General features: G+C 34.4%; 1 protein-coding gene across 1 annotated transcript in view; it reads right to left on the reverse strand.

The window, feature by feature from the left end:
• The window catches only part of ARHGAP20 (Rho GTPase activating protein 20), a 158,995-nt gene that overhangs the window by 66,998 nt on the left and 69,371 nt on the right, over positions 1–22,626 (reverse strand). The window contains exons 3-4 of the mRNA XM_051986945.1: positions 12,255–12,419; positions 1,626–1,775 (exon numbers count right to left, since the gene is read on the reverse strand). Coding sequence (XP_051842905.1) covers positions 1,626–1,775; positions 12,255–12,419 — 315 coding nt within the window. The remainder of the gene's footprint in view (positions 1–1,625; positions 1,776–12,254; positions 12,420–22,626) is intronic.

Here is a 22,626-nt window from a genome sequence, read left to right on the forward strand (position 1 = left end):
TGCCCAGGATCCCACAGCTAATAAAAATCTAAGGCCAAATTTGAACTCACAAAGATGAATCTTACAGAATCTGGGGCAGACACTCTACTCTGTCACCTAACTACCCATTTAATCATTATATATATTTTAATGATACTAGGGCTTCATACCATCAGGGAATTCTATCCACAGGTACAGAGCACAGTGCCTCATCTACCTCTTTTCTTCATATACATTCTACACTGCAGAAGAAACAAATGTGACATGACATGGGGCCTTCTTAGAAGTATCTTGTTATCACATGAGAGTAGGAACGAGGTAGACTGCCCATTAGCTAATCTCACTTTCACTTCATAACCAAAATCCAACCTCCTTTTTGAGTCACACATCTCTTTCATACTGTTTTCCACAATTCCAGTGGTAATAAGTTAAAGCTTACTCATTCCCACCATGTACTTCTCTTTAAATCCCTTTGTGTGACCCATTCCCAAAGGACGTATATTTATGAGTACAATAGGTTAAGTCTATACTTGTGTAATCCTATATATAATAAGGTTGACTGAGAAGTGTTATTTTGCCATTTTTTAAAACATATTAAAACTCGTGGAAAATATAAGCCTTTATAAGAGTCTTTAGAAATCTATGAATTTAATTAATATGGCACAGGGTTTGAAACTATAATCTAATGATATTTGAGTTTTCCATGGAAATAACATTTTATATCATTTATTAGTTAAGATTTTACTCTTTCCTATAAAATGTGAAAGAATTCTAGATATAGAATATTCTACCAAATGCAGAAAATCTTTTCTACACATCTCTGACAAGTTATTGTTGGGCTTCTGTGTGTTGATTTCCAATGATGGAATTTACACTCTCACAAATACTCTACTTTCTTCTTGAGTAGATGTTTACTCTTCCCTTTTTCTATCCATGTATGATCCCATTATCAGAAGATTCCTTTCCGCTGGATATCCATCAAGGTGCTCTTTACCTGGGGCCAAGCATCCTTTAGGGACCAGGAGGGAAAAACTTCTCAGAATTGTGCATTATTAAAAGAAGACATTTTTATTGGCTTACACAGACAAATTCTTTGCTTAGACATAAATCCATCCATCATCTTGGATAAATGGTCATAGTTCTAAATACCTATAATGGGCACAAGGCACTATTCTTGACAAAGAGGATGTAGATATGGATAATATAAGGCCTGATTTCAAATTCCATTTCTGCTATTTGCTGCCTATGTGACCTTGAATCACTTAAGTCACTTAACTTCCATGGGTCTCATTTCCTCATTTGTAAAATGAAAAGTTGGACTAGATAGATAGCCTTTGAGGAACACTCTAGTTCTCAATCCTTGAGTATGTGAGTAACTGAGCAGGTGATTCACTATCTCCATTGGCAGCTCCTTTCACTTTTGGATAATTCTATTTGTTAGGAAGTTATTCTTTTCCTATATTATAGCTAAAAATTGCTATCCCACAAAATCTATTCTAATTTTGTCTTCTGGAGCCAATAGAACAAACATTACTTCTCTGCTCTATGACTATTGTATGAATGCTATAGATGATCAGTGAAAATGAAGTTCCTAAAGAAAAATGAATAGAAATAAAAGGTCATCAGGTTCACATTTAAGTTCCTACCTGAAAGTGGCAACAAAGTTGACAACAGGCCATCCTAAAACAAATGACTTCATTGTATTGGTATTTCCTTCACCCACTTCATCCACACAGCTTGCTGTCCACATATCACTTAATTTGATTTTATTTTTTATCTTAAGATTGTTGTTATACCTACAAAGACAAAAACACACACATACACAATTTAGGTGTTTTGTTCATTCCAGGGAAGAAATTAAAGTACTGTATGGTAGATGAGGAAGACAGGACATTTCCTAGCATAATACATATCCGTTGAGACCTTTGTGACTTATTAGGACCCTTGTCAACTTGGATCAGATTACTGACTTTAGGCAGAGTAAATGGTAACTAAGGCTAAACAGAAAGAAATCAATTTCTTTTTTTTTTTTTTTGGCTGGAGGCAACTGGGGTTAAGTGACTTGCCCAGGGTTACACAACTAGGAAGTATTAAATGTCTGAGGCTGAATTTGAACTCAGGTCCTCCTGACTTCAGGGCTGGTGCTCTATCCACTGTGTTATCTAGCTGCCCGAAATCAATTTCTTTATAAACTCAAGGTTACATCCCTGTCCTTACCATGGGAACAGCAGTGAAAGGGAAATGGGATATATTCCTTATGTGTGGTTCCCCTTCTGCTAAAGTATTTTGGATTGATACAACTCTTTTTTTCTAGAAGCTGGTTCCAATCTTCTTTTCACAGTTTACTTCTTATTATTCCTATTTATATACTCTCTATATTCTAGCTAAACCAAAATGCTAGTTATTGCTCAACTGCATCCTCCATTCTTTTTCCTCTATGCATTCATGCAAGCCAACTTTTGTGTCTGAAACACATCTCCTTCATCATTTTTGATCACTGAAATCTTTCACTTCCATTATGGACCAATATAGGTGCCAATTTTTTTTTAAAATAAAACCTCCCTGGATCTCCCCTCCCCACCTCTAGTCTTTGCTGAAGCAAATGATGCTTCTCTTTAAACATTCCTAAAGCTTTTATCTTTCCTTTGACCTTTCTCATTCTATGTTGTATCATTTGTTTATTCAAATATTTTTTGTGGCACACAATCACCACCATCACCACTATCATCATCACAGTTTTCCTCTACCCCCAAGACTATAAGTTCCCCAAGGCAAAGATGTGTTCTTTTTAATTTTTTTTAATCCTTGGTACCTCGCATAGTGACTTGCATATTGGGGGCATTTAATAAGTGTTAGGGTTTGTTTTTAATATATATAATACACACACACAACAGGAAGGTGTGCCAGACATTATTTCAAGCTAGTCTAGTCTCACTGTTAAATAGCAAGAAAAATTAAAAGTACAAATACTAATAGATTGTACAAGACCATTAGTACTTGTACTTTTAATTTTTCTTGCTATTCAACAGTGAGACTAGACTAGCTTGAATAATGAGTAAGAAAAAATGAATAAAACATCTATTCATTTTGATAATGGTAGCTGTCACTGTCTAGTGCCTTCTATGTACCCCACACAAATATTATCTCATTTGATCTCATAAAGCCCTACATTACTGAAGATCTCTGGGTAATGAATACCATTGAAAAGTATGTGCCATCTTAAAAAAAAAAAATCCCTTACTCTTTTATAAATACAACTATTTCCTTACTATATGGCTTAAGAATATGCTTTTATCCAAATAAGTTTTCATCAACTATTAGTACAATTATCTCAAGGTTTCCTCTTGGATCCTATCCAAATCTTTCACCTCTCTGTCCCGTTTGCTGGTTGAAATTGAGATCATGTCACCTTCTCTGTGGTTCTAGATAATACTGAAAATCCAATTCAATCCAACCCAAGAAAGTTGGATTCAGGCCAAAGGCCAGGTGGATCACATCTGGCTAAGCAATGAATTGACACACTTACCATTTGTCTCTTGAGACCCAAGGAAAGATCCAGTTTAAGCTACAAGTTAAATAGCTTTTTTGATAGTTTTGACATAATCCCCCACAGACATTTGATCTCAAAACTACCATAGTCGTCCTCATTTGGCCTAATTGGAAGTTTAAAAGCTCAAGAGGGGGCTGAGACAAAATAATAAGTGGGCCAAGATAAAGGATAAAAAGAAAGCCCAATGAAACCAAAGGCATTTTACATTTCAAATGTCCCTGTGATTCTTATGCTTCATGAGACATTTACAAGGTAATGTTTTTCAATGGGATTTATGAAATAGGATTATTCAAGCATTTTACTTCAAAAATAATTGAGATTCAAAGGTTAACTTCCTCCTAAATTCTATCAGGTCTTCTGAATAAAAGTGGAAGTAGAAAATACTTTGAGATATAATGTGGCTTCTCTTCCTGTTTTATTTTGATATTTTCCATTAATGACTTCTTCAGATTTTTCATTAAGTAAGTTGTATTATCAAGTAAAGTCTCAACTGTCAACAACTGATGGGACCATAAAACCAAAGTAGTTGGCTTTTCTGGATCCAATCCCTTCCTATTAATGTCACCACAATCCTCAGAGTCATCCAGGATGCAACCCGCAAAGTATGTTCTACTTCTTGCTTAATCATTCAACCAATCTTAACAATTCTACCAACATGAGGAAGAAACAATATCACCAAATTTAAGAAGTGAATCATACCTGAGAAATCACTAGCTCCAATACAGTTGATAATTCACAGATAATTAATGTGAGGCACAGGGAAATTAAAATATTCTTCTTCTTTCTTTCTTTCTTTTTTAGTTTTCAAGGCCACACAGCTATTAAGTGGCAAAGCCTAGAATAGGACCTATTATCTCCTGAATCTTAGTCCAGTGCTCTGATCATTTCTAATTGCTCTTTTCCATTCCCATCACTGTTACCATTGTTCTTAGCTTTGTTGTCTCTAAATTAAACTCCTAAAATAATTTGCTAATAATAAAGCAGCCAGAGTATTCATCTTAAAATACTGGGCATGCAATACTATTGCTCGAAACTATTCAAATACCCCCCAATCTCCTCACTGCTTACCCAATAAAATTCAATTCCCTTTATGTCTCCCAGATTCTAATCCTAGACTATCTTTTCAGAATTATCTCAGGTTCAAAGTCATCACATACCAAATGTTCAAGACAAAACCAATCTCCACTCTCATCCCTGCTCTGTTTGAGCCTTTCTACTTCTGTATACATATGGTTGTCTCAGCAAGGTTCTCATTATTTCCATCTATTACACACTCACCCATCATTCAAGACCTAGCACATGATGCCTATTATCTTGGGCACTTATTCTGGATAAGTTTCTTAATCTCTGTAGGCAACAGTTTCCTTTAAAAGAGGGGATCATATTAGTGCAATGGGAAAAAAATGTTAAGCTAGAAATTCCTAGAGGATCTAGGATGCCATCTTCACTTTGACTCTTTCCATGTGACTTTGTATAAGTGTCTTATCCTCCCTGACTTGTCACTTAGGTGATTTATCACATTCTAATTTGCATGATAATGATTCCTGGGCATTTATTACTTATGCAAAAAAAGGGGCATGAACAATGCCAGTACCTCTCAGCATTCCCTCTAGTACTCCTACATTGTAGTTATGAAGCAAAGGAATTCTCTTTCTCTTTGTTGGCCCAATTTACCAGAAGAGTCTATTATTCTGAGTCTAAAATTGTCTTTTGGGATATATCTGCAGAAAATTTCTTAATGACATCTTAGCAAAAATTTTTAAATTGAATTATATATGTCCAATTTAATCAGCTAAAAAAAAAAAAAAATCCTTCATCTCAATTGCTCATGTGCTCACCTCTAAACTCAGTCTGAAAACTTCAATGGGTCTCCCAATGATTTAATATAAATTATTCTAGCTCTGCTATTACAACAAATAAAAATATGAACCATATGAACCAAATAGTCTTTCAACTTGTTTAATTGCTGATATTCATGTGCTCTGATATGCTGAGTGAAAGACTGAGGTGAAGAGGACTAGTAATTGGGCATAAATGACTATAAAATGAAACTGACTTGAGATGAGGCCATGTAGTTTAATGCAAAAGGCACTCAAATCATGATTCTGGCCATTAATACCTCTTATTAATATTAATTAATAGTCAGGAAATGGTTTAGGAAAGTCATATGACCTCTCTGGCCTCAGTTTCTCCATCTTTGAGAAGTAATTAGATCAGGCTGGTCCTTTTCAGCTCTAAATCTATGATCTTTACCATAATATTAATCAAAGCACAACAATGGGAACAAATCTGTTCATTGAAGGCAAAAATCTTTGTCCCCAAATTTAATTTCATTCTTTCATTTCCAACCATCATTATATAGTATTGTTTCAATATCTCTTTTTTGTTAAGCCAGAATTCCCTCATAGATGGTGGAAATCTGTAATATTTTAAGGAATTTTTCCTAGCCCTATAATTTACTATGCAACCTAGGGCCACCAAAGTAGCATGTCAATTATTCACATTTTGTTACTTTTCAATTTTTGACCAAAATATAATGGCCTATAAATTATTTCTCAATTCATTTATGTAACGGGCAAAACAGAATATTGGGAGGCCATTGGCAACAAGAGTTTTATAAGATCTAGCTACAATTACATTTCCTTCCACTGAATGTCAACTGGATATCCTATTTTTTTTTAAGATAGCAGAAGACCTTTTCTCTAGTAACTCTAATAGGTCCTTAGTTAAAACCAAAAACAATCTAATAATTGCTCTTTTAATTTTTTAAAAACTGGCAGTGGACCCATTTATCACTAACTTAAAAAAAAAAAAAGAACAAAACAAAATGCTTTATTTACCTACCTAGTGAATTCTCATTTTATGATTAAGATTTTATGCTAGGAAATCAAATGATATAATTCCTTCATTTCATAAACATTTATTGTACTTGCTATATCCTCATTATATATACACTAGAAGAGATGCAAAATTTGGAAAAGAAAAGTCCTATGTCATTGAATCTCTTCTCCTTCAGTTCTGGATAGAAATGGAGAATGGGAAATGTTTTAATTTAATTATTTCCTTTTCCTATGACCATTTAAGGTTGTGGACATACACAGATTCATTCAAGTGAATGAACCAACCAGTTGGAAAATTCCAGTAAACATTCTTTGTATAGAGACAATCACAGAAGTTAAACGACTAGTTCCCAAACAGTGTCTGAAAGTTAAAGAAAAATTAATAATTCAAAAAACTCTAAAGAGGAAATATAGACTGAGAGCAGATAGTCTGGGTCTGAGCAAAAACACAATTAGAGCATGGGTTTCAACTAGGAAGAATGTTCTAAGAATGTACTAGGTATGTGATGACAACAAATTCAAAGGTGTAAGTTTCTGACATTTTGCTGTTGTACTTGTTCAATTATATCTAACTCTCTGTGATCCCATCTTGGGGTTCCCTTGGTAAAGAATGGATTGCCACATCTTTTTCCAGCTCATTGTACAGATGAGGAACGGAGGCAAACAGGGTGAAATGACTTTCTCTGAATCACACAACTAGTAAGCATTGGAGGACAGATTTGAACACATGAACATGAGATGCCTTCCTGATTCCAAGTCCAGTGCTCTATCCAGCTAGCTGCCATCCCTAACATATCATATTCAAAATATCTAAAAAATTGTAATTATTTGTCACGTAACTGGTAAACCAAAAAGTTCTACTTATTTTCATGCCAATCAAAGAATCCAAGTCCTTTCAGGATAACATATATGGAGCCAGAACATACTTTTATGGGCCATCAAGTATAATCCTAACATTTTATAGATGAGGAAACTGAAGACCCGAAAGTATAAATATCTTACTCAGGGTAACCCAATTAGTATGTGGGACTAACCATTTAAGTCAGTCTTAACATGTCTGGTTTTTGTTTTCTCATCCACAGCATAAAAGGATTGGACTAAATAAAACCTAACATTCCTTTTAACTTTAAATCAAATCATCCTGATATCTAGACAGTTTTGAATTCTAAAAAAGAGTTTGTGGGCCAGGAAATAACTGAGTTAAGTAATAATAATAATGATGATAATGACAAGAATATATCTTTAATACTCTTGTTTATAAAGTGGTTTTATACATTATCTCATTTAATCCTCATGTGTTATTCCCATTTTATCTGTGTCAGCTATGTGATACAATAGATAGAGGTGCTGGACTTAGAATCAGGAAGAACTGAGTATGAATCTTGCTTTGGGTATTTACTGGCTCTGTGATCCCCATGTAAGATATTTAAGCTTTTACAGCTTTAGTTTCCTTATCTATAAAATGGCTGCTATAATAATAATAATAATAATAATAATAATAATAATAATAATGATAATAGTATCTACTTACTTCATAGGGTTGTTATGATGATAAAAGCAGATTATATATCTATATAAATATACATATATATATATAATGCTTTACAAATCTTAAAGTATAACACAATTGCTAGCTAGTAGTAATATAATGGTAATAGTGTTGGTTGTGGAGTAGTAATAGTAGTAGTAGTAGAACTAAAATGCCAGAGAGGATTAATAATTTGCTTATGCTTACATAGATAGGCAGTGTTGAGTCCAAAATTCAAATGAAGATTTCTCCTGATCCTAAAAATGCATTTTCTCCTTCATTATACTACCTTTCACTTTAAAAAATTTCCAAAAGAGGATCAAAATAACTTATCTTTTAAAAAAAAAATTGAGTTATGTGTAACATGATAAATATGGAAATATGTTTAGAAGAATTGTACATGTTTGACCTATATTGAATTACTTGCTGTCTGAAGGAGAGGGGAGGGAGAAAAGGAGGGAGAAAAATTTGGAACACAAGGTTGTGCAAGGATGAATGTTGAAAACTATTTTTGTGTGTATTTTGAAAATAAAAAGCTATTATAAAAATATAAAAGTTGAGTTAAAACTGAAATATTCTACTTCACATTGAGAAATATTTGTTCTATGATTTCACAATTACACTCGGGGTGAATGTATAAAGATGTGTAGCAGACAACTTGATTTACTAAAAACGTGAAGAGGCAAAATCTGAGCATTGCTTTTGAAATTTCAATCTGGTTCAGATCTTGAAGGAAAAAAAAAAGAATACCAATACAAATTGCTGTTTTAAGAGAGGTGAGTAGGATCTAGGCACAGTTTCTCTAGGTTCTACCCATCTCTCTTAAAAACAGCAATTTCTCCAGTGGGAAAATAACTTGGTCTTTAGATAGCAGCAATATGAAGGAAAAACAAATGAGTACAGGTCTTATAAACTTCTATCTACTTTCTCTAACTATCCAAAATTTTTTCCTAGGAATTAAAAATGAATATGTTACAAATAGATTGTAACTTCCTGAAGTGCAAGGATTTTGTTCTATTTCTTTTGAATGCCCTTTTAGTGCCCAGAATTGTTAATAGGCATAATGAGTGACTTATGCAAATAGCAGTCAATACCTGTTGAATTAGGAGTGAATTAATGAATTGATATTTATTCCTTTATTTTTAGTTATCTGTAAATGCTATTTCCATTGACATTTCCATTCTTGATGAATTCCAATTTAAGGAATTCATGAATACAGTTTTAACTGTATTCATGTCTTAACATAATTAAAAACCTTCATGGATAAAATCTTCTCTGCCTCTGCATTCCCATGGACATCATAATAACATCTGCATCCACATCTGTAGGCACTCTAATCTTATCCAAACTAAATCCTGCAACATTTGATCTTCTTTCTGGCAGCATCTCAAAGATTATAAGATCATGAGTTTAGGGCTGGAATGATGCCCTTTTAGGCCATTTAGTCCAATCCCTCATTTTACAGATGAGGAAATTAAGGCCCACAGGATCTAAATAAAATTCCCCAAGATTAAATGGATAATAAAAAATAGAGTTGTGATTTAAATCTAGGTCCTCTGATTCCTCTGTGACACTGGATCAATGCAGATTCTCTGAAAAAGATATAGGCAATCTTCATATCACTCACTAGTTTTTACTCATTTACAACAGACAGGGAGGGAGAAGTGATACCCTGTCCACATAAAAACAATTCGAGTATATTAAAGGGCATAAGGGATACCCAGATGCTAAAGTTTTGGGAGATATCATAGTAACAATAAGACTTGTTGATTAAATATCAATATCATATTATAAAATATTTCAAAAAATTAGAACTTAATTTTATTAGACTTAAATATGACATGATAATAAAGGGCATTAGGAGGCAGAGAATGGTTTAAGTCATTAGTCACAAAAATCTCTCTCTTTTGCTATAGAACATACCTTTCCCCACTCTAGGTTGTCTTCTATTTCTCTTCATTCTCAAATTAGCCTTTTGGCTTCTGACTTTTTTTTCAAATCTCAGCTAAAGTCCTACTTTCTACAAGAAACCTTTCCCAGTACATCCTTAATGTTACTGCTCTTATCATTTTTAATCTATCCTATATTTAACTTGTTTGTACAAGGCTGTTTGCATCTTGTCTCCACTTTTAGACTGTGACGGGACAGTCATTTGCCTTTCTTTTTATCCCCAGGTTTTAGCATAGTGCCTGGCCTTTAGTGGATATTTAATAAATGTTTACCAATGTAATATTTTTTAGCCATGGTATTAATGAAGTAAGATTAAATACAATACTTATGAAATTTTAAAGGAATATAAAGCAGACATTAGATGATGGAATTATGAGTCTCAAGTGACTCTAGCTAATAAAATGAAATCAACTAGGGATTAATGTAAAATTCTACATTTTTAATACAAAACCTCCAAAGTTCAAATCTAGTCAGAATGATAAGGGAATGCAAAAGAATTCTGAAGTAGCTCTGTTAAAGGAATTGGCCATGATTAATCCAAAGAAGGTAACATTAATGGGCAATATAATGACTGTTTTTAAAATGTTTGAAAGACTATTTATATGTAAGAGAAATTAGACTTATTTCACTTGGCATCAGAGGGCAGAACTAAGAGGAGTAGGCAGATTGTTAAAAGGTGATTTTGGTTTTCTTTGAGAGAAAGTTTTCCAATCAATAATTCAAACTATCCAAAAGTAGAATGGCCTGCCTTGGGAAATAGTGAATTTCCTCTCTCTGAAATTTTCAAGGTGAAGTTGCATGACTTTTGTTGAAGATTTTATGTGCCATTGAGAAAGGGAATCATTCTTTGGAATAGTTTGTACTGGATGGATGAACTGTTTTCCAAAACTCTGAGGTTTTATAATGCTATGAAATTTCTTGAAGACACCTATTACAAATTAAAAACTTGTACCTTTCTCTTCTTTTTTTAAACTTTATATTCTCAATACTTTCTCTGACATTCAGAGAGAAGAGAACTACCAGTAATTTCTAGGAAAAGGTAAAACAGTTAATTTCTGATTTCAAATGTTAGGCATAAGATCCAACTTTTTCCTTTCCCCCATTCTCAACCATATTCTGCTTACTAATACAGACCATACCTGCGTTGTTGTTTTGTTTGTTTGGAAGGGAAGGCTAGAGAGAAGGAACTGAAAGGGTTTCTTCATGCGTAATCATTTATAACAAGGATTGCTTTACAAAGTGTATCCTCTGAAGGACACGGGCACTGTACCTTCAGCTAATAATAAAAGTGATTTAAGTTGGAGTCAGAGAGTGAATAATTGGACATCAAGAATAATTATATTCACAGTCCACTTGTTTGATTTCTTGACAATCCTAGTTTGGAACCATTTCTAGCAAAGTCTAGCAAAGTCTAACAAACCTTAATTAACATGTAATTTTTTGGGGGGGGGGATAGTATGCTCAACTTGAAGAGAAAAGACAAAAATGGGGGTGTTGTCAAGGATTTATTTTTAACAATAAGCTCCCAAGAAATGTCCTGAGGTCAGTAAAGATGTAGCTCAATCTATCCACAGACACACGGTACAATCAAGACTGATGCCTGAAGTAATGACCTTGAGAGGCATTCACTGCAAAGTGAGGAATTATCAGAGAAAGATTTAATTACGTTCAGTGTAATCCCTTTACTAAAGGGACTTGTCATTTAGGAGGTTTTCAATGACAATTTACAGGCATAATACCCCTGACAATAATAACACTTTATGGTTTCATGGAGCATTATTCTTATAACAACCCTGTGAAGTCAGGAGTAAAACTAAAGGTCATGAACCCAAGAAAACAACAACAACCAAAAACCAAAAGCAAAACCAAGAACAACCCTTTGAAACTTAGAAGGGATATTATATTATATTTATTTTATTTTATTTTTATTTATTTACTTATTTGCTGAGGCTATTGGGGTTAAGTGACTTGCCCAGGGTCACACAGCTAGGAAGTACTAAGTATCTGAGGCCAGATTTGAACTCAGGTCCTTCTAACTTCAGGGCTGGTGCTCTACTACTATACTATCTAGCTGCCCCTGGAAGGAATATTATAAGTCAGTCCAATCCCCTCATTTGACAGATAAGGAAACTAATGTCCAAGAAAATAAATGGCTAGGTCAAAGTAACAAAGAAAGTTAATTGTAAATTAGCTCAACATGAATGAATACATCTTGACTTAATTATAGTTAAAAATAAGCACACATGAATAAGAGAAATGTATGAAATCAAAATAAAATTTCCTTCATCACCAAAAAGACTGGCATGTATTAAACAAGGATTGATTAGACACTCTTCCTCAGGGTCACGATGACCATTTGCTAAGGAGATTCCACTGCATTTTGATAAAGATACTGGGATATACTTACTTGATCTTAGTCACAACGAACAAATCATTAAACAGAAAGATATGTCGTTCCTGACACTGCAGACCCCTTTTGAGTTCAACACGACCATCAATCAGCAGGGACCTGCTGGAGCCCGTAAAAGAATTAAGAAATGCACATGGGTCCAAGTTGGCAGATGGACTCTCCCTGTGAAAGAAAAAAACAATATTGCAGTATTTAGCAAAATGATCCTAAGTATGAAGGAATTTTATAACACAAACCAAGCCAAATCCAGCTGCCAATATTAGCTGAGTATCTTTTGACCTAGTCTCAAAACACTGCCATAGATTCTGTGGTTGTCTAAGAAATAGAGATTGGCTCCTATCACAACAAATTCCACATAGGTAATCATTCATCCTGAAGGTAGAATTTCTTCTGAATAAACTTCTAATTCTTCTTACTCTGACTCCTTTGTCCTTTTACAATCACTTATACCTTATGCATGAGGTGTTATTTTGTTTGGTATCCTGGATTAGGAATTTTTTTTCTTTTAGGAAAGATTAGGAATTTTTCTGGTAAAGATGACAGAAAGGTTATAAGAGACTGGATGGTGTAACTAAAATGCTGTGAAAAAATGTTAAGACCAGTGGCTTCTACCATAGAGTCACTTAAAGAAGGGGATTATAAATTACATAGCACCACTGATTATAAGTATTCTTGATTCTATTAATAAATATGCATCAAGTTATTATTTGTAAACTATGTGTCAGGCCCCATTTTAAATGTTTTTAAGTCCTTATAAAATGCTCCTAAGCATTTTAGGACTCCTAAAGTCCTGCTCCTAAGGAGCTATACAAGCTTGACATAATACTATAAATCAATCATCCCAACATGGTCATAATTTTGTAATCCTTGTTATACATATGGAATTTTAATGCTATGATACTTGCTAAATGACTGATAGTTTGATTCAATTCAACGAGCATTTACTACTGACCTCCTATGGGCCAAGTATTGGAGATATGAAGACAAAGAGGAAATAGTCCTCAAGGGACTTATGATCCAAGTAAATTTTTTTTTTTAAATAGGGAGAAAGGAAATACAAAGTAATTTTTCTTTCAAACAAAAGTAAACTAAAACATGCACAAACTAAATAATTTTATAAGAGAATTAAAGCTCACTGCTACAGTTGATCTTCATGCCTTACAAAATCCAAGCATTCATTTTCTTTTCTTCTTTTTTCTGCTGATGCAACTGGGGTTAAGTGACTTGCCCAGGGTCATATAGCTAGTAAGTATTAAGTGTCTGAGTGCCAGATTTGAACTCAGGTTCTCCTGATTTCAGGGCCTGCATTCTATCCACTGTGCCATCTAGCTGCCCCAAGCATTCATTTTAAGATGCAAAGATCAGGAAATACTTGAGCTTACTACTGAGCTTACAAAGGATTTAACTATAACAATTAATCATATTGTAGAAGCTGTCATTTCAGCTTGTAGTTTTAGAGCTAGAAGGGGCTCTCTAGTTCAATAACTCCATTTTATAGATGAGGAAACTGAGACCGAGAAAACTTAATAGATTTGCCCAAAGTTGTACAAGAGTAAGAATCACAAACAGAATCCAAACCTAGGTATTTTGACTCAGAGAAGCACTCTTCTTTCCACTGTCTCATATTCCCTGCCCTCCTAAGTACTCCGATCAGCAATTCAGACATCAGTCTTTCTACTGCTGAGATGATACTTTAATGAACTGCTGTTATCTCAAATAATTCATCACCCAGTAGCTAGTTCTATTTATAAAATGATGAGTCTTGATGAATTTAGAGGTTGTCCTTTGCTATGGAGAGGGACATCAATACCATAGTGAAAGTCTTTAAAGCTTATGTTCTGTGGGTATAGCCTTCAAAAATCCAAGTCAACTCCATGCTCCATGGAGTTCTCCAATGGAGGAAAAAACCCCACAATCATGGCAATTATATAGCACATTGATTCTGCTGGATCACATTATATTATTGTAATTATTCTCAGCATCCTTTATTAAATGCAAGTAAAAAAGTGAAACAAGTAAGAAGGAGCAGGTGCTCTCATTTTCCTTTTAGAGTTCCAGGACTCAGAAAATCTGTAGTCAATAATGCCACAAACAACATCTATGAAAATTGCTATCCTGGACCCTCATCCCCTCATTCCTGTACTATTGCAATAACTTATTGAAATGTATTTCTGTCTCAATTCTTTCTCCACTCTAGTTCATTCTTTACCCAGGGGCCAAAAAGATCTCACCTAACGTGTAGATTTGACCATATTATGCCCTCTTACCAAAAAAACTCCAGTAGTTCCTGTTAGTTCCAGGATCAAACAGGAAATCCTTTGGCTTTTAAACCTTTCCCAACAACAGCAATTAACACTTATATAGTACTCTACAGTTTGCAAAAGATTTTATAATTTCATTTTGTTCTCATAACAACTCTTATAGATAGGAGCTATTATTATCTTCATTTCATAGATAGGGAAACTGAGGGAAACAGAGGTTAAGTCATACTGTTAGTAAGCATTCTAGGCAAGAAGAGAACTCTTGTTTTCTTGACTTTGGGTCAAGAACTTTATCCCTTAGCTGCCTTTTCATAATCTGGCTCTTTCTTGGCTTTTTAGTCGTCTTTTTACTGGCTCTCTCGTGCTTGTATTACTTTCTCCTCTCTTCATCTTTACTGACTTCAAAACAAAACTTAAATCCTATCCTCTGCAGATCTTTCCCTGAGCAGTTCCCTTCCCTTTGCTCCTCTACCCATCCATCTCCTTCCTATTTACCCTCTATATTTTACATATATTTGTACAGACATAATCATGTGCATATTAGGATTTTGAGGATAAGAACACAATTTTTACTTTATTTTTGAATCTCCCAGTGTTTTAGCACAGCCCAGCATATAATAAGCACTTAATAAAGGCTTGCTGATGATATAATCAAAATCATCCTTATCAACCTAAATCCAACAGCCATCATAGGGATGCTGGCTAACATAAAACAATCTAATCTTACACCAGAATATGCAAAAGCTGCTTTTCTGAAGGATTAATACAGATGGCCAAACTAGGACTAGAGTTTAGCCTGGTTTATGAGGGGGTTGTTGAGCTAGGAAATCTCCACAGATGGTGCTGAGAAGATCAGAAGTTGGGATATTTACCAGCCTCAAGACAGCAAATAACACCAACCCTATCCATATGTTGCCTCATAAACTTTGACCCTTATTCCTCTCCAAATAGGGTAAAGCATAGCATAAGAGATGGACTCAAACAATATAGTTTTTATTAAAGCTTTTTATTTTCAAAACATATGCATGGATAATTTTTTCAACATTGACCCTTGCAAAAACTTTGTGATCCAAATTTTCCTCTCCTTTCTCCTACCCTCTCCCCTAGATGACAAGTAATCCAATATATGTATACATATTTATACAATTACCTTGCTACACAAGAAAAATCAAATCAAAAAGGAAAAAAAATGAGAAAGAAAACAAGATGCAAACAACAACAAAAAGAGTGAAAATACTATGTTGTGATCCACTCTCAGTTTCCAGTTTTCTCTCTCGGTGTAGATGGCTCGCTTCATCACAAGACCATTGGAACTGGCCTCAATCATCTCATTGTTGGAAAGAGTCAGGTCCATCAGAATTGATCATCACATAATCTTGTTGTTGCCGTGTACAATGATCTCCTGGTTCTGCTCATTTCACTTAGCATCAGTTCATGTAAGTCTCTCCAGGCCTCTCTAAAATCATCCTGCTGGTCATCAAACAATATAGTTTATTCCATTGTTTATACCCCCAAAAGAGGGTAAAAGCTTGAAAATCTGTATCTCATTCTAATAGTGATTACTCTGAAATGCTGAACCCGGTTTTCCCACTTAGTGGTAAGTTCCAAGAGGATAGGTAAAGATAGATAAGGATGATCTCAACCGCTTACCAGAAGCAGTATCTTCATTCCAACTAATTACTGAGGCAACTCTTCCCTCAAATGGACCCTTTTCTAGTTTTAGGATGACCGAGCAGACATAGCTCATGGGGAGATGGTGTTGGACTATGGCTAGAGGATATGGGTGAGGGGAAATAAAAAAGAAAAAGGTGTTGGGTAGAAGAAAAAGCTATTTTGCTTAGTCCTCTCAGGTTATGCAGGGTCCATGCTCACGAGCACACAGCAATGTGGGAACTGTTTTGTCATTATTTGGAACAGGAATTCTTAAACATTTTTGAGTCATGAATTCCTCCAGCATGCTAATGAAGCCCATGGATTCCTTTTCAGAATTGAAATGCATTAAGTAAAATACATATGATTACTCAAAGGAAACCAATTATATTGAAATACCTTTATCAATATTTTTAAAAAGTATATAAAGTTCAATTAAGAACTCCTAAATTAGAGCAATATGAAAATTTCAAACAGCTTTTAGAGCCAACATGATAACTTTAGATACCTACTATGTGCTAGGCAATGTGCTGAGTGTACAGACTTCATTTAAAGTATGCTATTAGGGAGAGGAACAGGACCTGAGATTTCATCACTTTGGGAAGGTCCCTAGCAGGGAAAATTCCTCTACCATCATAGATCTATTAATCAGTCATTTTAGTCATATCTAACTCTTCGTAACTTCATTTAGAGTTTTCGTGGCAAAGATATTGGAGTAGTTTGACATTTCCTTTTCCAGCTCATTTTATAGATGAGGAACTGAGACAGACAGGGTTAAATAACTTGCCCAGGGTCACATAACTAGTAAGTGTCTGAGGCCAAATTTAAACGCAGGAAGATGAGTCTTCCTGTCCTCAGGCCTGGCATTTTTTTCATTTTACCACTTAGCTGTCCAAACAAGATATATAGTTTGGAAAGTACCAATAAAGGAAAAGCACTAGAATTAAGAAGATCAGGAAAGATTTCCTATAGGAGGTGGAATGTTAATTGGGATTATCTGAGCTTTGACTCTTTTTGGATAGATGGCTCAATAGGCAAAGTGCTGGACTTGGAGTAAGGAAGATCTAAGTTCAAATCTGACCTCAGACACTTATTAGCTGTGTGATCCTGGGGGAACCACTTAATCCTGTTTGTCTTAATCCAGTGGAGAAGGAAATGGAAAACTATTACAGTATCTTTGACAAGAAAATCTCATGGACAGCATTGGTATATTAGAGTTCACAGGCTCACAAACAAACAGACATGAGTGAACAACAACCTTAGCTATTTGAGTGACCTAGGTGAGTCATGTTACTTTGCTGTTCCTCAGTTTCCCATTATGTAAAATGAAGTGTGACTAATCAGCCTCTAAATAAAATGATTCTTCCAAAGAAGTGTTTTCTCGTTACAAATGTTCTACTTGAGGAATGTATATTAGCTTCTTGTGACACAACACCCTCCCTATTCTTTGCTAACATTTTCCTCAGAGAAAGGGTAATGTTAAAATTACTGTCATGGCACCCTCCCTAGATTCTATCCAGAAAAGACTCCTGTAACATTACAGGGTCTAAACCCTAAGTAGAAAAGATCTCATAGATACAAAAAGATTCTTTTTATAGTGGCAAAGAATAGGAAACTGAGCCTGAAAACGCCTGAAACTATTATGGCATATGAAATAATAAAATATAATTTTGGTATAAGAAATGATGAAAGATGATTTTAGAGAAACCCAAGAAGATCTGTCTGATATGATGCAAAGTAAGTAGAATTAGAAGAACATTTCATTTTGATATCAACAATGAACAAATTCTCAAAGACTTTAGAACTCTGATTCCACACAATGATATATGCTACTCACCTTCTGACTGAGAAAGATATATTGATAAATAGAAAGAGACATGTGGTTTTTAGACATGGCCAATATGGACATTTATTTTGTTTGACTATATTTGTAGCAAGAAATTTTTCTTCTCTTTTTGAGGTAGGGAGGGGTAGGAGGAAAAGATAATAAGTCCTTGACAACTGAAAAAAAATTAATTCAAAGAAAAAGAAAGTAGCCCTCATATCTTTATAGCTTCCCTGATTTCCCTGAGTTCACTGTAGACCTTGAGACTCAGCTAGATAAAAAGTAGCCCTGCTGGATACCTTGTCTAACAGAATCTGCTTATCTTACCTCTGCCAGATAACTTTTTAGAAATCATTAGCTCATTTCCTCTCAGTTTTAGGTCCTCAGTTACTTCAACTAAATTGATATACTGTTATCAACCAGTAACACTTCTTTGTGTCCCTAATGTCAGTGCAGGGTAAACTGGGATATGAAAATTCTCTCCTCAGTAGAACTCTTCTGTAAACTAAATGATTTACTTGGGGTCACACATCTTAGTTTGCATCCTGCCTCAGATACTTATTTCTGTATGACCCTATGCAATTCACTTAATCTCTCTGGGTCCCAATTTATTTATAAAATGAGGTGATTGAAGTCAATGACCTGAAGTACTTTTAAGTTCTAAGTCTAAGATCTTATGATTCTCTATGCCAAACATAGTAACTTAAAAAATTTTTTTTCTCCGGTTACATGCAAACAAATATTTAACATTCATGTTTAACAAATTTTGAGTTGCAAATTATTTTCTTCTTCATCTCTTCTATCCCTGAGACAGTAAGCAATTTGATATAGCTTATATATGTATAATCATGTAACATATTACGATATTAGTCATAGTGTGAAAGAAGACATAGACCTAAATTGGGGGGAGGAGGAACATGAAAATATATATTAAAGTAGAAAAAAAGCATGCTTTGATCTTCATGCAGACTTCATTAATTCTTTCTTTAGAGATGGATAACATTTTTCATTATAAGTCCTTTACAATTGTCTTGCATCATTGTATTGCTAAGAAGAGTCAGTCACAGTTGATCACTGTATAGTATTGCTCTTACTGTGTCAAAAGCAGAGACCTGAGTTCAGGTCTTCCATACTCCAAAGTTCATTTTTCTACCAGTTCTAGCAACTACTCCTTCCCCAGGAATGTGAGATTAATGAAAAGTGGAGCAGATTACTTAGGCCATTCAGGATCTTCCTGAATGACTGCATTTTGGTTACTGATGATAATGATTAAAAGCTTTTCAACTTGTTACTATAATGGGACTTTTCCAGACAGTGGTATCATTACTTACAAGGTTTGTGTTGTTCTTTTAATTAAGAAAGGAATCTCACTAGAGCCACATTTTAAACTATTCTTTTCTTATTACTGCCAAATGGTAGCCTTTATTTGCTACATTTCCTTTTGTACCACTTACCTACTCATTTCTCAACTTTTGGTAAACTGGCTTCTGTTATCTCATTTCCACTTTACTCAAAGTTTCAAATTTCACTGGTAATGAGTTGGGTGAGATGAAAAAACGAAAGAATTATGTGACCTGGGTTCAAATCCTGTTTGGTACTTACTGCCTTAACAAATCATTTAACCTTCCTGACTCAAGTTTTCTTATCTGTAAAATTAAAGGACTAGACTACATCAACCACCAAAATTCCATTTTAGCTCTTCAAGTCATCAAATCTATCTTTTCAATTTGAAGCTAATGATAATATATTGACTGATCCCTGCTTTAGAAAACTTTCCTTTCTTTTTGATTTCTAAGATATTCTCTTGATTTCTCTCTCTGATCTACTTCTCCACTTCTTCAAGTCCTATTTCTCCCAAACTTTTCCCCAAATGCTGTGTCTTTTGTCTGTTCTCTTTCAGTTTTCTTCCATAACTATCTTATTTGTTCCTATGGCTTTAATTTAAACTTCTATGTAGAATCATGATATACATATTTCTAGCTATAACCCAGATTTCTCTCTGGAATCACAGACTTTTCTAATTGTCTAATAGAGAACTCCAAGTGGGCTGTCTTTCTGGTATTTCCCAAATGAATATGTGTTAATCTTAACTAATTTCCTCCCTATTCTCTTCCCTCTAAAAGCTCATTTTCCTGCCTTCCTTTTTTTGTCATCATTTTTATGAAACCTTCAAATCATCTTTGATCTTTTTGTCTGTTTCTCATTCCAATTAGTTGACAAATTTTGTTGATTCTACACACAACAATCTCTCATCTCTCTTCTGTTTTCCAAGCTCACTGCCATCAACCTAATTCAGACTCATTACAAATTCATGCCAGTAATATTGAATTCAGCCTCTAAACTGATCTATACCATTTCTTTCCTCCTCAATCTTTTACATCAAAGCTCAGGTAGAATTTACATCATCCCTTAACTCAAAAATTATGGCCAGCCAAATAAAAGACAAATTCCTTAATCACTTAAAGGCCTCCACAATTTGCACCCCACCCCAACCTTATCTCACCTAATTCCCTTCAAAAATCCCTCAAACAAATCTGTAAATATCCCAAACAATAGTCCACAATAACCCACCTGATACATCACTAAAAAGTCTTGAACTCTGTTATTTCTTCTGTTATGATGGACCAGAAACTTTAAAAGTCTCTCCCATCCTCCACCCCCACTCATAGGGGGGTTTAATCTTGCCCAGCATCACATAGCTGATAAGTGTCCGAGGTTAGATATGAACTTAGAAATCCACTGCTCTAGTCACTAGACTATACTGTCTTTCCAAGTCCTTTCTCTCCCTTTTGAACTCTTATATATTGATTAAAATGTAATTGAAATACTTTCTTAAAGGAGCCTTCTCTCTAATCCTCTTAGCTAAAAGTAATCTCTTCTTTCTTGGTCTCATGTCACATTTTTAGTTTTTAATTTTTGTTCTTTGTTTTCCATTACATTTATCTGTCTTTCTTTATGGGGCCAGGTCACTGACATGTCATGATGTGATATTCTGTATCCCTCAAAGTCCTTCACACATAGTAGGTACTTAATATAATATTTGCTAAGAGAATGAATATCAGAACAAAAAAAAAAAAAAGCTAGAAAAACAGCTGGTTAAAATATCATTTAACTCCTACAACATTATATAAATTCAAGATAATTTTCCAAAGGAGAAAGAAAACATCCTTTGCATCCTGATTCCTAATAACTCCATATATACTGTAAAGATCCAATAAATGCTGATGATAATGATGATAGTCATATTAGTTAGGTTTAAATGTCATTTCCTTTCTGAACCTTTATTTTCAGAAGCTTATAGAGGTAATTTATTCTAATCTATAGAAATTATTAGATTTATACTTTTCTTGCTTGATGAAAGCTGAGGATCAGAGATGATTCTTCCTTGCTCTCATACTCCTTTTCTTTAAAGAAAACAAAACAAAGCAAAGCAATGTTTTTACCTTTGTTTATTGTACTTGCAACTTGATTAATCAGGTATCTATATCTATATATATATAGATATACATTACTTCAGCAGAGTCGCACAAGTTTTGTGAATTATGTAGGGCAAATATTGTTTCAAATGAGTCAAGAGTACAATCTGAAACTAAATAAAAATCTAAGAGCCTTTTCCCCCAACATATTAATTTATCAGAGCTATGTCTTCATAGAACATTATCTCATCATTACCAACAAAACCAATACCAAATATTTCTATTCTATTTCATGTGCTTTCTGGTCCAAGGAAAGCTGGGGGAAGAGAGGACAGTGATTGATTAGTCAATCGGGTATTTAAGTACTTTAAGTATTTAAGTGTTTATGTTCATGTCCAGTGACTGGTGAAGATTCGGGGGTCACAAAGATTTCATTTTTATATTCTTCTCCACCCCACAGTCAGATGTCTAGTAGGGTACCTGGCAAGCTGGTGATTGTTGTTGTTGTTCAGTCCTTTCTGCCTCTTCATGATACCTTTTGAGGTTTTGTTGGGAAATGATTTCCTTCAAGTGACTTGCCCAGAATCACACAGCAAGCAGTAAGTATCTGAATGCAGAGTTAAACTCAGGAAGATGAATCTTTCTGACCCCAGCCCCAGCTTTCTATATACTGTGCCTCCTAGCTGCCCCTGACAAACAGTGGACAATCAATTAATAAAGAATGTCCTAATAAGCTTAGTGCCATTTTGAAGTTTAATAGTTTATGGTTTACAAAGTGTTCCCCTTGAAACAATACCATAGGGTAGGTAGTGCAAATATCATGTATGATAAAGAAACTGAGGTTTAGAAAGCTAAAATTGTTACACCATAATCACACAGCTGCTAAGTGGCAGGGCTCCAAATATATCAAGGAGTACCTTACAGCTTTTCTCAGAAAAAAGTTAAGAATGAGTTAAAAACAAGAAAATATTCATGCTTCACTCAGAATAAAAAATAAACATTTCAGCACTCACATAGTTTTAAAAACCTTTCATCCAAGGAGACACAAACATATAAACAACTTTTGTTGGGTGTTTTTTTTTTTTTTTTTTTTTTTGCCTGCAGCCCTAATCAGGGTTTCTTAGTAAAGGAGATTTCTCAATTATGTGTGTCTCAAAATGTTTATTTTTATTCTGAGTGTAATGTAGATGTGTATATTTTGGTTTATTAGAGTATAG

The sequence above is a fragment of the Antechinus flavipes genome, chromosome 3, assembly GCF_016432865.1.
Source record: "Antechinus flavipes isolate AdamAnt ecotype Samford, QLD, Australia chromosome 3, AdamAnt_v2, whole genome shotgun sequence".
Lineage (NCBI taxonomy): Eukaryota > Metazoa > Chordata > Mammalia > Dasyuromorphia > Dasyuridae > Antechinus > Antechinus flavipes.